The sequence below is a fragment of the Globicephala melas genome, chromosome 8 (genome assembly GCF_963455315.2).
Source record: "Globicephala melas chromosome 8, mGloMel1.2, whole genome shotgun sequence".
Taxonomy (NCBI): Eukaryota; Metazoa; Chordata; class Mammalia; order Artiodactyla; family Delphinidae; genus Globicephala; species Globicephala melas.
Window position 1 is genome coordinate 49,247,532 of NC_083321.1, and position 15,654 is coordinate 49,263,185.

Genomic DNA, 15,654 nt, shown 5'->3' on the forward strand with positions numbered 1-15,654 from the left:
AGGAAATGAGGGGCCCCCTGGGGCTCAAACTCAAGTCCTGTGAAGACCTAGGAAACCCTCCCATCAGGACCTCATCCCTTCCTTGTCAGAGAACAGGAGTTCTTAGCATGATGGCTCCACATTCCTAAGGAGCCCATGAGAAGAATTGGGGGGGGGGTGTGAATTTGGATGGGAAAGAAATTACATCTTTATTTTCAACATTCTCTTACTGAAAGTTAGCATTTCCTTCAATCATACATAATAACCAACCATAATATTATTAGCACTACCTATGATTTTGTCACCAACAGAAAGTACAGACATTTTCATGTCACATTACATTGGTATAGATATCTCCAAATATTATTCATAATCATCATTACTTCAAAATTACAGTAGTTATGAGACCTGCCACAGACCACACGTGACTGCAGTCTTCCTGTCTACCAGCCCTCATGCGAGGTAGTTGGCCAACTGTGAAGCAACTCTGCCCAGTTATTGTTCAGCCGCCAGTGAGACCCCATGTGCTCACACTGGTGATCCAGACCTCTACAATGCCCCCTTCCCTCCAACAATCCCCAAGTCAGACCACTCCCCACCCCGTTCTCTTATGCCTCCGCACAACCCCTCCTTCCAGGAAGCCCTCCCCAGCCACCTTAGCCTAGCTCAGCCCACGCAGAGCTCTTGTAATCCTTAGCCTACACTGTCTACCCTGCTTGGTTTTGTGCTTCATTAAGCTTGTGCATTATGTTGTATTTAATAGTCTCTAAATATATATCCCCACCCCCACCCCCAAACTAGACTACTTTGGTAGCCCTAAATTCCTTCCATAGTACAAAGCAAGCAGTAAGCACTCATTACAGACTTGTGGATTGAATAACTGATTACGCCAGGGTCCCTGACTCAAATGTCTTAGTCTAGTTCTACTAATAACCCATTGTGGAATTTCTATGTGACGCCTCTCTGGACATCAGTTTCCTCATATGTAAAAATAAATAAGTTGAACTAACTGATGTTTCCACCTCTTAACTTTTGAATTAGGCAACCACTTTTTATCTCCCCAAGATCTGAGAAAAATTATGGAGGAAACTGAGAAGCCTCCCCCAGCTCTCCCAGGCAGGGTTAGTCACTTGCTCCTCTGGGCTTCCCACAGCCTTTTGTATGCATATATCATACCTCTACTACAGCGCTTATCACAAAGTTCTGAAAGAGTGTATAACCTAGTGGCTGAGGTGGAGGTGGGGATAAGAGTCAGACTGCCTGGGTTCAAATTCTGGCTCTATTCCCTACTATCTGTATAACCTTGGGTAATTTACTTGACCTCTCTATGATTTCAGTTCCTCACTTATAAAACAGGGATAATACCAAGCACACAGGATGGCTGTAAGAATTAAAAAGAATAAAATGTTTGGAATAGTGCCTGCCACACAGTAGGCACTAAAAAATGTCAGTTGCTATTATTGTTGATGTTACTGATGTTATTAATGTCTTGCTAGGCACTGGGTTCCTACTTCAGCTGGATCTCTGTCCTCTTCCCGTTCTCCATCACAGTACTCTGTTTATGTTTTCTTCCACAAAAATTACAAGACACTATATTTATTTATGTATTTATTTTCTATCTCCCCACTAGACTGTAAACTCCATGAGGGCAGAGAACATGTCTGTTTTGTTCATCCTTTAATTCCCAACACCAAACACAGTGCCTGGCCCAGAGCAGGCACTCAAATATATGCTGAATACACAGCACGTGAGCTGACACTGTTCAATGTTTGCTGAATAAATTAACCTGGTTAAGGATGATTGTCAAAGCTGAGGTGTGGGTGCAGATGATGTCCTAGCTGCCCCAGGATTAGTGTGACCCTCTGCCCATCCCCCAATATTAGCCTCAGCCAAGCCGCACCCACCTGCCCTTGGCTCCAATCCAGTTCCGGGAACCACCCTCAGCTAAAATTAGCATAGCCACCAAGATGGCCAGGCCATTTATAGCCTTGGAGGCAGCAGCAACTAGCTGGGTGGGCAGGCAAGACTCTGGCCTCCCACTCCATTAGGGGTGAATTGAGAAGCCAACCTGCACTCCATAAACTGCCTAGAGGCCTATCCTCCAAAGCCCAGTTCTAGTTATACTGAGTAGAACTACAGTTCCTGAGTAGAGGTCCTCAACCAACACTGGCAGTCACAACTCCAGACTCACGTGGGACCCCTCACACACATTCTGCAGGAAACATTTTGAGTTGCTGGAGGCAATGAGTCCAGAGTCTAAGGGAGGTTCCAAGCATCAATTCCAGGCAGTTTCAGAAGTGCAGGCTTCAGAGCAGCACAGTCAAGCACAGATCTTTACTGAGAAAGTAACTTAGCACAACTGGGTATACAGGCATCAAAGAGCCAGAAGGTGACAGGAATGGCCTCTCCCAATGAGAAGGCCTTCTAGCAGAGCACCTGCCTTCCCTGGAGGGGCAGACCTTTAAGATAGCCATGTACATCCAACAAGAGAAAAAATGCAATTTTCTGGCCCCTGCAGAAGACCCTCCAGAGGAGAAAAAGACAGCCTTTTTTTGGATCTCTGCTACAGAGTCACCAGGGGCTGCCTAACTAACTCACCAAGAGGAAAGTAACATTTTCTTGGCCTTACCTAGTGCTCCTTTAACAGGGCAGGGCCTGAGAAGACAGAAGAAGTCTAGGACTTAAGAATCAGAAAACGTGGGACTTCCTTGGTGGTCCAGTAGTTAAGACTTTGTCTTCCAATGCAGAGGGTGCGGGTTCAATCCCTGGTCAGGGAGCTAAGATCCCACATGCCTTGCAGCCAAAAAACCAAAACATAAACAGAAGTAATATTGTAACAAATTCAATAAAGACTTTAAAAATGGTCCACATCAAAAAAATCTTTTAAAAAAAAATCAGAAAACTGAGCATAGGACTCAATTTCTTCAACAATAAAAATGGGGATAATACCACCTGCCCTGCATTCTAATAGAGCAATTGCGAGACTATGGGAAAAACAGCTGTGTAAAATACAAACTTTAGAGAACATACAAATTGACTAGATATGTTGAGTCTGATTTAGAAAAGTGGAAGCTTTAAGGGTAAGTAAAACTCCTGTGTTCTGAGGATACAGAGGGACTGGAAAGGCTACAAGAGTTCCTGGCTGTGTAGACAGCTCCTCACCAAATCCTTTAGAAGAGCCCCGTCCATGAGCCCAGTCCACCTCTTTGCAAAAATGAGTTCTTATCTGAGTCAAAGTCCCAGACAGGCCCAAGGTGATAACCTACCAGAACAACAGTGCTGGGGCCTCCAGGTTACCACAAACTATAGTCATTCCCAGCACCTAGGGTCTCTGAGATTTCCTCCCTGGGCTTCAATATTACTGTGACAATAGAAACTAATTTCTGAACTGAGAGGAAAAAAAGACCAAAAGAGAAGCCTAAGTAGTATAATCAACACAGCCAAGCCTCTAAAATATGTTGTGTGGAGGGCTGTCTCCTTAAGCTCAAGCCAGGGGCTGCTTACGAGGGATGCTGGAGTGCCTCTTACCTATGGCATGTACAAACACACAAATCTTCCTGACAGCTAGCTAATGCCTAAATTCAAAACTTCATCTCTTTTAGCACTGTGTCTAAAATAAAGAACACTTCCTCCCCCCCAAAAGAAAATTCATTTTATGTCAGGCACTCATATTTTAGGGTGAAAAAAGGACATATTATCAGTTACAAACAGGGATGTCACTGGGACAGCAGAGATGCTCCTCAGGTCTTCTGCACAGTTTGACCTACATCTGCCTTCATAGCCCAATGACAGCCAAGCTTTGAGCTAGGGTTCAGGGGCCAAGGAGACACTGTATGGAGAAACAGGATTAATATGCAAGAAGGCCCTATCTTCAAAGCAACAGCCTAGGTGCCATGCTTGTACATAGGGCAACCCTGGCCTCACTTGGAAGCCAACCCTTGGGGTACCTGCAGTCACACCCAGCCCAGTCAAGGAATTTAAAAGGGGGTTTCCTAAGAAAGGGTCTAGCACCAAAGTCAGCCTCTGGATCCATCCATGAAACTTCCTGGCCACCATGATTTACGCTTCCTTTTCCTCCTTGTATCAACAGGTATTCACTGCGGCGTCCCCTCACTTGAGCTTGCCCCGCCGTAGAAAGAACCCAGCTATAAACTCTCCTCATTCTGCATCTCACTACTTTGGGCAGATCACAGTGACCGGGTGAGAGAAACAGGGATCAAAAACTGAATACCTCTAAGCCTTGTGTAAAACAACTGCATTTTAAAAGTGCTCTTTCTTCTGCAACAATACCAGGGCTCCTACTGTTTGACAAGCCTCCATAAGTGCATAGGAAAAACCAGGACAGATCAAAAATATTGTACAATTCCTACCCTCATCAGTCAGAAGAAACAGAATAAGTCAACAAGTGGTCCCAGGAATTACATCATGCCCATGTCAACAAAAGGCCATTTAACTCCCTGGTGGTAAATAGGATTCCATCTAAGGAACTGCCTTGATATTTCAAATGGGCACAGCTAGAAGACAGCAGATTACCTAAGGGAAGGGAGAGAATAGGGTCCCCACGCTCATTGGAATAGAAAGGCACACCTCGACACTAAGTTAGAGAGTAATAGAGTTGGCCCAGTCCTGACTCTTCCTACCCAACCCAAGTAGCCTCAGCCTCCCCTGTGCTGCCAAGTGCTGAAACTGGCCAAGAGCAACAGACTTATCATCTGCCCAGGGCATCAGTCCAGACAAGTAGTCATGAGAAGGGGTCTTGACTTGCTGATCTGAAAGGCCAAGGTGCCCCAAAAGCAAAGCTCTTTCCACTGCCAACAAAAGATATCCTGAGGAGGGATGAGGAAAGTTGTTCAAGAGAGACAAAGACATTAGAAGGGAAAGAACTCTTTGGACTACTAAGAACAGGCAGTGCCATGTGTGGGTCTGCCATCAATCGCAGGTGTATAAACCTAGGGTTCGACTTCCCCACTTGGGCAACTCAGTTCTTGTCCGTGGCCAAGGCCTTACCTGCTACAGTGGACTCCTCAGAACTGGCCCCCGAGCCGGTTCCCGTCGTCTTCTCGCTGTGGCTTTGGCTGAGGCTCTGGCCGTGATGCAGGAGAAGCCCCCAGAGGAGCCACAGGGCAAGACGGGCGCACACATCCATGACTCCAGGTCTCAGTCAACATGCGCCTGATGTAGACTCCTCAGGATCCCAGAGGCAAAGCTGGGAGCCCGGGAGTGCAGCTGACGGTCCTGGAACCCCAGGCAAGATGCCCTCGAGGTGCCGCAGCTGTCCAGCCACCCGTGAGTCTGCCTCCTCAGACAGCCAAAGGTCAAGTGCTCCAAGTTTGGGCGCGGGAGGAGGGCCGGCGCCTCGGGTCCAACAGTGGGTCCGCCGGAGCTGCGACGGCCTGAGTACCCGGTCGGCTCGGGCCGCTTCCGGAGAGTTTGGACAGGGTGGCCGCGGAGCCGGTGTCAGCTCCGCAGCCGGCTACACCCCTGCCGGAGGGGGCGGGCGGGCGGGACCTCCAGCGGGCACCGGAGTGGGGGAGGGAAAGAAGGGAGGGAAAGAGGGGGGCACCTGGCCTCGCACCGCCGAGAATCGGCGAGGGGCACAGGTTCGGGAAGGGCGTGCGACTTCCAGGCCCCCGCGGGCGCAGGCGGCTCGGGGATCCCAGGCCTCCTAGGCCGAGGTCAGTGCTCCCGCCCAGTCCCGTGCCCAGGCGGCCGGCGGTGCCCAGGTTCAGCAGGCGGACGCGCACGGGCCAGGCCCGGGACAGAGGCTCCCCGGCGAGCGGGCGGGAGGCGCGGGGCGGGCCCGGGGCGGGCGGGGGCGTGCTCTCCCGCAGGCCCGCCCCGCGCCGCCCGGCCCCCAGCGAAGCCCGAGCCCGCCCCAGCGCCCGGCTTACCCCGGAATAACCTGTTAGAGACAGCCGCCCGGCACCCCCAGACCCCGGAGGGCTCTCCCGGCTCTCGGCCCGCTCTAGTCTCCGCCAGGACCCCTCTCCCCAGCCAAGGGTCGGGTCCCGGCCTCCCTTTCCCCCACGAGAGCCCCTCCCGCACTAACAGCCCGCGAACGAGCGGGCGGGCCCCTGACACGCAGTCGCTCAGGTAACCCAGGCCTGCGGCGGCAGCGACGATGACAGTAGCTGCCCTGCCCGATCTCCGGGCCTCGGTGCTGCTCCACTCGCCCAAGCTCTAGAGCTGGTCAGGGCAAAGACCCTCGGTACCACGACTGCCGCCCGGGGCTGCCTGAGGCGACAACTGCCCAGCCCGGTTCGGCCGGGGGGCCCATTGCCAGCCCCCCACTCCAGGCCGGTATCCCAGGCTCCGCCCTCCCCGCCGCGCCTTGCAACCAATCCGCTTCCGCCTCTCTGCAGCTTAGGAACCCTCGCGCTTCGTCACCCGTGTGCAGCGGCCCCTGGCGGGCAAATCTGGGCGCTGCGAACAGGGCCCGAGCTCGTTGGGAGGCCCTGCCCCTTTGCAGAGGATTGAGGAATAGACCTAGGACCCGCCCCGGGGGAGGCCCATTAGGGCCTGCTAGTGGTTTCGGAGGAAATGATGCCAGAAAATACACGAAGCGTCCAAACCACTGTAGGTAAAATTGCCCTACACATACCGTAAGTCTTGGCTAAATGACCCCATCTGCCTACCTGACGCCCCCTCCCCGCCTCATCCAAGCTAAGTCGGATGCCCTCCCTTAACTCTCACAGCCCGTTTTCCTAACCCCCCCTCCAAATACCCTCCCCTCTGAGGTTTTTGCGGGTAGGGCCTGTGGCTGGTTCCTCCCTGCATCTCACTCTCCCAGCTCTCTGTGTGGCTTGGGGGTGTTAGCGACTTGAGAATGAGTGCCCCCATAAAGAGGGAGTTGAGCCTGGGCCTCCTTCAACAGAGCCTGCACTTCCTGTTCTCAAGTGTGCTGTCAGCAAATCTTTACTGAAACCTGCTCTGTGCCCTACCCTGTCCTTGGCACCTGAGGCAGAGGAAGGGATTAGGCCCCGTCCCCACTCTGACAGTGCTAAGCCAGCTACCTGTTCTGAGCAAGGCTTCTGAAGACCGGGAACACGGATTTGCCCAATAGCTGCCTGGCTTAAGGGTTAGGCTGTCGATATAAAAACACACGTCTGACGTCATCTACTACCACTCTTCCCACTCTCTTATTAAACGTCAGTCGCACTGGCCTTCTTTTTTTTTTTTTTTTTTTTTTTTTTTTCCTGCGGTACGCTGGCCTCTCACTGCTGTGGCCTCTCCCGTTGCGGAGCACAGGCTCTGGACACGCAGGCTCAGCGGCCATGGCTCACGGGCCCAGCCGCTCCGCAGCACGTGGGATCCTCCCAGACCGAGGCATGAACCCGTGTCCCCTGCATCGGCAGGCGGACTCTCAACCGCTGCGCCACCAGGGAAGCCCCGCACTGGCCTTCTTTAAGTTTCTCAAACACATGGAACATCAGCCACCTCCCGGCCCTTGTATCGGCTGTTGCTTCTACCTGAAACCGTCTCCCCTCCTGGCCTCCCCATCAACTCCCTCGTATGGCTGGCCTCTCATTCTTTCAGATGCAGTTCAAGATCTTCTCAGAAAATCCTACTCTGACTGCCACCTCAGATCCACAATTGGACCATACTCATATCTGCCTTCCCCCGCCCCATAGGATTGTGACTTTTCAGAGGTCAGGGGCTGTGCCTTATTCATCTCTGGGAAATGGCCATCCAGCCATAGGCCCTGTACATCGTAAGTGCTCAATAAAAGCTGGTTGACATGAGTTAATTCATTTGATCATGCAAATATTTATTGAGTAACAACTGTGTTGCTGGGAAATTGGCCCTAACAGAAGATGAGCCCCTGATCTAGGTTCTACTAGACCTACACTCGGAACCAGGAGTCTGAAATTCAAATGGAAAATGGGAAAATAGCTAATATTATTGAGAGAAGTAGGTGCGAGTAATAGGGAGTGGTAGGGACTGGGGCACACTGGTAAGCAGGCAAGAAGGTGAACTCAGTATTGCTGGATCATCTTTAAGAGAAGATGGGAATCTGGACTTTTAAATGATGTAGCCCCTTTATCAACACAGACCTACTGTATAGCACAGGGAGCTCAATATTCTGTAATAACCTATATGGGGAAAGAATCTGAAAAATAATGGATATATGTATAACTGAACCACTTTGCTGTACACCTAAAACTAACACAACATTGTAAATCAGCTATACCCCAATATAAAATAAAAATTAAATTTTAAAAATAATTTTTTTTTGATGTTGGGGGTAAGAGTTTTTATTAATTAATTTATCTATTTTTGCTGTGTTGCGTCTTCGTTTCTGTGCGAGGGCTTTCTCTAGTTGTGGCAAGCGGGGGCCGCTCTTCATTGCGGTGCGCAGGCCTCTCACTATCACGGCCTCTCTTGTTGCGGAGCACAGGCTCCAGATGCGCAGGCTCAGTAGTTGTGGCTCACGGGCCTAATTGCTCCGCAGCATGTGGGATCCTCCCAGACCAGGGCTCGAACCCGTGTCCCCTGCATTAGCAGGCAGATTCTCAACCACTGCGCCACCAGAGAAGCCAAAAAAATAAATTTAAAAAAATCAAAACAGAAAAAAAAAATGATATAGCCCTTTAAAAATGATATAGCCCTACATCTATAGCATAAATTGATCACTCAGACTACAAGTTTATAATTTCTGCCTAAGCCAACCCACCTGCCTGTGTACTCATTTGTCAAAGAGAACACACAAGAAAAAAGAAAAATAAATCATGCTTAATACAACCTCCTTTATACTCAAGTGCATCTTTCTCTTAGCTACCATGTGAGTTCTTTGGGGGTATGGTTGCAAAACCCATGTGGTACAAAGAGCCTGGGTCTTGGAGACAGGAAGCAAGGGTCTATTACCAATTCACACCAAGACCTTGAAACTCTCAGAGCCTGCTGCATTTCCTGTGAGGCTAAAATGGTCTCCAGGAACTAAAAACAGAATTACCATATGCTGCAACAATTCCACTTCTGGGCGTATGCCAAAAAAAATTGAAAGCAGGGTCTCAAAGAGATATCTGTACACCCATATTCATAACAACACTCTTCACAATAGCCAAACGCAACCCAAGTAAGTGTCCACGGATGGATGACTATATAAACAAACTGTGACAAATATATATATATATATATGCAATGGAATATTATTCGGCCTTTAAAAGGAAGGAAATTCTCCATGCTACACATGAATGAACCTCAAGGACATTATGCTAAGTGAAATAAGTTGGTCACAAAAGGACAAATACTGTATGATTCCACTTATATAAGGTTCCTAGAGTAGTGAAATTCATAGAGACAGAAAGCAGGATAGTGGTCACCAGGGGCTGGGGGGAGAAGAGGATAGGGAATTGTTTAGTGGATATGGTTTCCATTTTGCAAGATGAAAAGAGTTCTGGAAACTGGTTGCAAAACAATGTGAATGTACTTAATACACTTAAAATGTAAATTTTATATTATGTGTATTTTACCACAGTTAAAAATAAAAGTAAAAATAAATGGTGTCTGGGAGCAAAAGCCATGGCCTGGACATTAGGAGAAACATTCTTGTCTCATCTCTGCCTCCAAGATCATGATGTGACATCAGAAAAGCCAGTGCCCCTCTGGATCTCAGTCTCCCCAACTATAGGATGGGTAGGGACCAGATTATTGATCCAGTTCAGCTTTAATATTCTATAAGGTAGGAAAATCCTGAGACCTCGTGGATCTTCCTGGATCAGAAGCTGTGACTCTCACCTCAGTAGACCCTAGATTGGGTCCTCATGTAAGTGTAGCCTCTGCAAGAAGCCCTCACCACATTGTGTCTCAGGAGGAAATTGAGAGCTTGGTTTTGTTTTGTTTTTTTCATCTCTGTGTCTTTTTGAAACCTATACACCAAGCCTTTACCGTGTGCCAGGAATATCTCCCTTGCATCACTCTTAGGGCCTTGCTCCTAATAGATATTCTGCAGATGTTGGTTAAATCAAACCGGATTAACAATTCTTATGCCTCTATTCTACTATTTGCAAGAGCTTTCACATCTATTATCTTATCTCTCTCTCACAAAACCTCTGCTAGATAAGTCAGAGACTATACTTATTTTACAGATGAGGAAACTGAGCCTAAGAAGAAGTGACAACCACATCAAGTTCTCTTTCTCCTCTGGGATTTCCTCCCTAGCCTTCAAGTCTCAGTTCAAGTGATACAAATCAGCCATACCTTGATCACTGATGACAGCATAGCATGAACCAAAAGTTATGATTAGTCAAAAAAAAAAAAAGAGCCAGCTCAAAAGTCACCTCCCTTCTTTTCCCACCTTCCCTGACTTACCCTGTCTCTCCAGTCTCCTGCTACTCTAAGTACCTTAGAGTACTTATATAACTGAATTATGATTATCCAATAAGTATTTATCTTCCCCATTAGCTCCTGAGTTTATCAAGGACTTCATTTCTTTTTTTTCTGTTTTTTTAATTTTTTGGCCCCATGGCACATTATGTGGAATCTTAGTTCCCCAACCAGGAATCAAACCCACACCCCCTGCATTGGAAGCGTGGAGTCTTAACCGCTGGACCACCAGAGAAGTCCCAGGACTTCTTTTCATTTATTTATTTTTTTTTTTTTTGCGGTACACAGGCCTCTCACTGTTGTGGACTCTCCCGTTGTGGAGCACAGGCTCCGTACGCGCAGGCTCAGCGGCCATGGCTCACGGGCCCAGCTGCTCCGCAACATGTGGGATCTTCCCAGACCAGGGCACGAACCCGTGTCCCCTGTATCGGCAGGCGGACTCTCAACCACTGTGCCACCAGGGAAGCCCCTTTTCATTTATCTTTGTATTCTCCCAAGATAGGACTGTACCCAGTACAGAGATGGTACTCAGTAAGAGTAAACGAATGAACGATGAGTGTTCTGTACAGCAGCTTAGCTGTCCTTTCTCTCACAGGGTTTCTGATTACCAACAGCTTTCATTTGGAAAGTGAGAGAATCTTCAAGAGAATCTTCAGTAGAAGTGTTCTAAAAGAGTCCGAAATCTCCTGCTCAGAAAAGTTTAGGAATCTGTAAGTTTAGGCTGTGTTATCAGTGGTGCTCCCTGGTGTCCAAAAATGGCAAGTACAGCTATCACTAAGAGTCTGGCTGTGTACAGAATGAGGAGAGAAAACTTGGCTTGTAACAACTCTTCCCAGGCTAGCTTCACAAAGAGAATCATCTTCCTTTCCAGAATCAGTTCTAGAATCTCACGGCCAATGTTCGTTCATTCAACATCTACCAAGCCCCTGTTTGTAACAACCCAGTTCCTACCCTCAAAGAGCTCAATTTTTCGGGGAAATATATAGATGAAGAGTAATTAGAACGTGTTGATAATGTCTTGAGAGAAATTGGTACAGGGGCAAGTGAAGGAGCACAGAGGAGGAACAAGTAACTGCCTAAAACAGTCAGAGAGGCTGTGCATACGGATTGGGGGAGGAGGACGGGTTCTGGAATTATACTGCCTAGATTCACATCGTGGCTCTGCTGTGTGACTCTGGGCAAACCAAGCTGCTCCTGGAATGTACCAGGGCTGAAGAAAGAGGAATTTCCCAGAGGGAGTATGCCAGATGACCTGGGTACCACCCAGTTTGGAGAAGCTCAAAGAGGCAAAGGTGTCCTGGAGGCAAACAGGACAACTACTGTTCTGCCTGTCTGGGAGGAGGGACCCTCCAGAAGGATTGGGCATGTGCTTGGTCCCCCTTCCCTCCATCCAGTTATTTCCTCAGGGGGAATCAGGAACAATTGGTCCGAGGATGCGACTCTAGAACTTTGTTTCATTTGTCACTTCCCCTGTTTGTTCTTTCTGCTATCTCCTGTATTACCCATCACCTTCTCATTTCATGAAATGAGACATTGGGCTTATCTTTGGGAGTAGCAATGAGGGGAATAATGAGCAGGAGACTCGTATTTCCGCTCAGGCAGCCTGAAAGAGGGAAGGCCAGGGGATCAAGAGGAGAACCGAGACGGCTGAGTCCCTGGAGCCACATGAGAGAAAAAGAAGAACTCAGATTTAGGGTTAGCTTGAAGAGGCTGGGACTGGGACTGAGCAGAAAACCCTGTGGGCCACTGGTGAGCCATAGGAGCTGGAGCTCAGTGAGGACCAGGCTGGGAAGACCCGTTTGGAAAACACCAGGGCAGGGGTGAGATCAATTCAGGGCCTTTCTCCTCCCCCTCTCTGTCTTCATCCTGCTCTTTCAGGGGAACTGAGTCAGCTTTAGCATTTGATCTTGAGAAAGAGGGAAGAATTATCAGGGAGAAAAACTTGAAAACAACATGAGTACATGCAGAAATAAATGTTTATTAATTGTACCCTGGGCAATCTGCTAGACACTCAGCTTGCTTATCTCACTGAATCCTCGCAATCCCACAAAGCACACAGTATTGTCATTCTGATTTTAAAATGAAAGTAAATGCCTCTGTTGTACGCTTTTATAGCACTCTGTACTTTTGTATCATTACCTGTTTAAGATTTATCTCCCTTTCTAGTTACATCAGGATAGGGGCTTGCTTTTGTTTTCACCACTGCATCATTGGCATGTGACACTATGCTTGGCCGAGAGGTTTTCGATAAATATGTGTTTAAGGAATGAATAAGAGAGGTCATGTGACTTGTCAAAAGCCACAATGTAAGTGGTACGACCAGGATTTGAATCCTGGACCGTCTGGCTCCAGAACCTGTCTCTGATCTCTCTATTCTACCCCTACCAAGTGCTTTCATATATTCTCTCAATTCTAAATGTCCTAGCTCAGTGACCTTTTCTCTCAGCTGCTTGTGAACACAAATGTACACTGCCAAGAACTCACCTATTCAGGGAAAGCAAGAGAGAGAAACAGTCCATCTGGAGTTGTGTCCTCTTCCTACCCTCTTCATCTCACCACCTTCTTCCTCCAAGAAGCCTTTGCAGACAGCCCCACCTGTCTACCTGTCTCCTTCTCCTCTGGTCTTATTGGCCCTTCCTATGCCTGTGCCATAAAAGTGGCTCCAAGTCACCTGGTCTCTGATGTTTCCATACATATTAGTGCTTTATTAGGGCAATTTTATTCTGCTAATATACTGAAGGCAAATATACTGCAGGCAAGTATATTCTGCAATATACTGAAGGCCTGCCTGTGCCAGGCCCAGTGGTTGGACACAGAGATGAACCAGACACCACCTCAAATGACTTACACTTAGTGGAGAAGGCAGACATTAGGCACAGATACAATTAACTGGAGCACAAAGCAAGATGACCTAAATGGTATTAAAGAACTATGAGCAATATGTTACATGCATAAACCTTAATTACTTAATGATTATTTTTAAGTGTGTATCATAGAAGGTCACAGCTCAAAAGTATCATCTGGTTCAACTCCTTGCTTTCCGGTGGAGGAGTCTGAGACCCAGAGAAAGGCCAGGCCTCGTCTAAAGTCTCACAAGCCAGTCTGGCTGAGCCAAGACTAGACTTTGGGTCTTCTGAAGCCCAGCCGAGGGCCCTTTCCTCCTCTGCTAGTAGTTTCATATGCAACAGTCCCATATCCCATCAGACCATGACATCCTCAAGGCCAAGTCAGGTTCTCCCACCTAAGCAAGCTGAACCAGGGTCAGGCATGTCCAAGACCAAGGCCTCAGGAAATGCAGTCACCCCAGACTACCAATCCAGCCTTTTGGTCTACCGCACCTATTTTTACCACTATGCTTCTAAAATGATTTTCAAATATTTTTGCAGAAAACTTTTTTTTTTAAAGAGCCTTTTACCCAGAACACTAGTATATAAATCAGATAAAAGTGAACTAATTCCAGTTGAAGGAAAGGAAGGCCAGAGCCCCACTATTTTCCCACCCTCAAGTCCTGGGAAGGGAACTTTAGGAACACAGTTCAAAAACCTTTGTTCTGGGACACAATTTTTTTTTTAACATCTTTATTGGAGTATAATTGCTTCACAATGGTGTGTTAGTTTCTGCTGTATAACAAAGTGAATCAGCCAAACATATACGTATAACCCCATATCTCCTCCCTCTTGCATCTCCCTCCCACCCTCCCTATCCCACCCCTCTAGGTGGACACAAAGCACTGAGCTGATCTCCCTGTGCTATGCGGCTGCTTCCCACTAGCTATTTTACATTTAGTAGTGTATATATGTCCATGCCACTCTCTCACTTCATGGGACAATTTTTAATGGCTTCATAGAAGCCATTTTAGTATATGGTCCTCCACTGAACCCTGTCTTTAATGGAAACTCACAATCCTTTCTTCATCATCAAATGGCAAACACCAGCCATGTGCTCCCACTAGAGTACGGAGGGGAATCTGATTTTCCCCTTGTCTTTCCTTGTTTCCTCGTCTCCACACAGAGGAGTATGTCCCAAGTGCTGTGGGGAGGGAGGAGAGAGACCCAAACTCTGCCTGGAGGATCTGGGGAAGCTTGAGCAGAAGGATCATGGAGAATGAATTCATCTACTCAATCATTTACCAGCCTGAATCTGATAGAGACTCTAATATTCTGTTCCACACCATACCCACTAGCTACATGAACCATCAAGCATTTGAAATGTGTCTAGTCAAAATTCAAACGTACTCTAAGTGTAAAACATACACCAGATTTCAGACTTAGTACAAAAAAAGAATGTAGACTATCCTATTCTTTTTGTTTTGTTTTTTTGCGGTACACGGGCCTCTCACTGTTGTGGCCTCTCCCGTTGCGGAGCACAGGCTCCAGACGCGCAGGCTCAGCGGCCATGGCTCACGGGCCCAGCCGCTCCGCGGCATGTGGGATCTTCCCGGACCGGGGCACGAACCCGTGTCCCCTGCTTTGCCAGGCGGACTCTCAACCACTGCGCCACCAGGGAAGCCCCTCCTATTCACTTTTATAAGCACTAATTTTATACAGATTCATGCTGAAGTTGAATGATTATATTTTGCATATGTTGGGCTAAGTAAAATATATTATTAACATTAAATTTTACCTGTTTCTTTTTATTTATTTATTTGCTGCACGGCTGTGGGATCTTAGTTCCCCAACCAGTGATCGAACCCGTGCCCCCTGCAATGGAAGGGTGGAGTCCTAACCACTGGACCGCCAGGGAAATCCTTCGTTTTACTTTTAAAAAAAAATGTCATCACTAGGAAGTTTTAAGTTGCATATGTGGCTTACAATATATTTCCACTAGACAGCACTAGGAGACTACCAAGTGCATGGCAGAGGTGGTGTGTGTGCATGCATGTGTGCGCGCATGCGAGTGTCATTGGAGGCAGTGGTCCATCACCGCCAGATTGTGAAAGACTGAGTCGATTTCGCCCGGCAGTCAATACAGGAAAGAGGCGGAAAGAATAGAATGCACAAAGACCCAAAGATGTGGGCTGGCACACTGTGTTTTGGGAACTCATTCTTACAGTAGTATGATTTTTAAAAAGAAGAGGAAAAGAAGTATTTGTTGAGTGTTTACTTTGAACCAGGTATTGGCAGCAGGCCTTTTACATCCATTCTCATCTTCACAACTACAGGATGAAGGGGAAGTTACTCTATTTTGCCAAAGACAGAATGGAGGTTCAGAAAGGTTGGACTATTTATTCTCGGAGTTGTTCTTCCTCTTTATCTGGAAAGCCTCTTGGAGACAGGGAGCCTTTCGTTAATGCCTGTTCTCCTCCACAGCACCTAGGTCTGCACGCAGCTCTGCACGTGGTAGGCACTC

General features: G+C 47.7%; 1 protein-coding gene across 9 annotated transcripts in view; it reads right to left on the reverse strand.

Moving 5' to 3' along the window:
• The window catches only part of STIM1 (stromal interaction molecule 1), a 194,120-nt gene extending 188,341 nt beyond the window's left edge, over positions 1–5,779 (reverse strand). For 7 of the 9 annotated variants that reach the window (XM_060303595.1, XM_030831181.3, XM_060303599.2 and 4 more), the window contains exon 1: positions 4,987–5,779. In XM_060303595.1, coding sequence (XP_060159578.1) covers positions 4,987–5,125 — 139 coding nt within the window. In that variant the 5' untranslated portion in view covers positions 5,126–5,779. The remainder of the gene's footprint in view (positions 1–4,986) is intronic. The other 2 variants (XM_030831184.3, XM_060303603.2) reach the window with 2 other exon arrangements.
• Between the last annotated feature and the right edge of the window lie 9,875 nt (positions 5,780–15,654).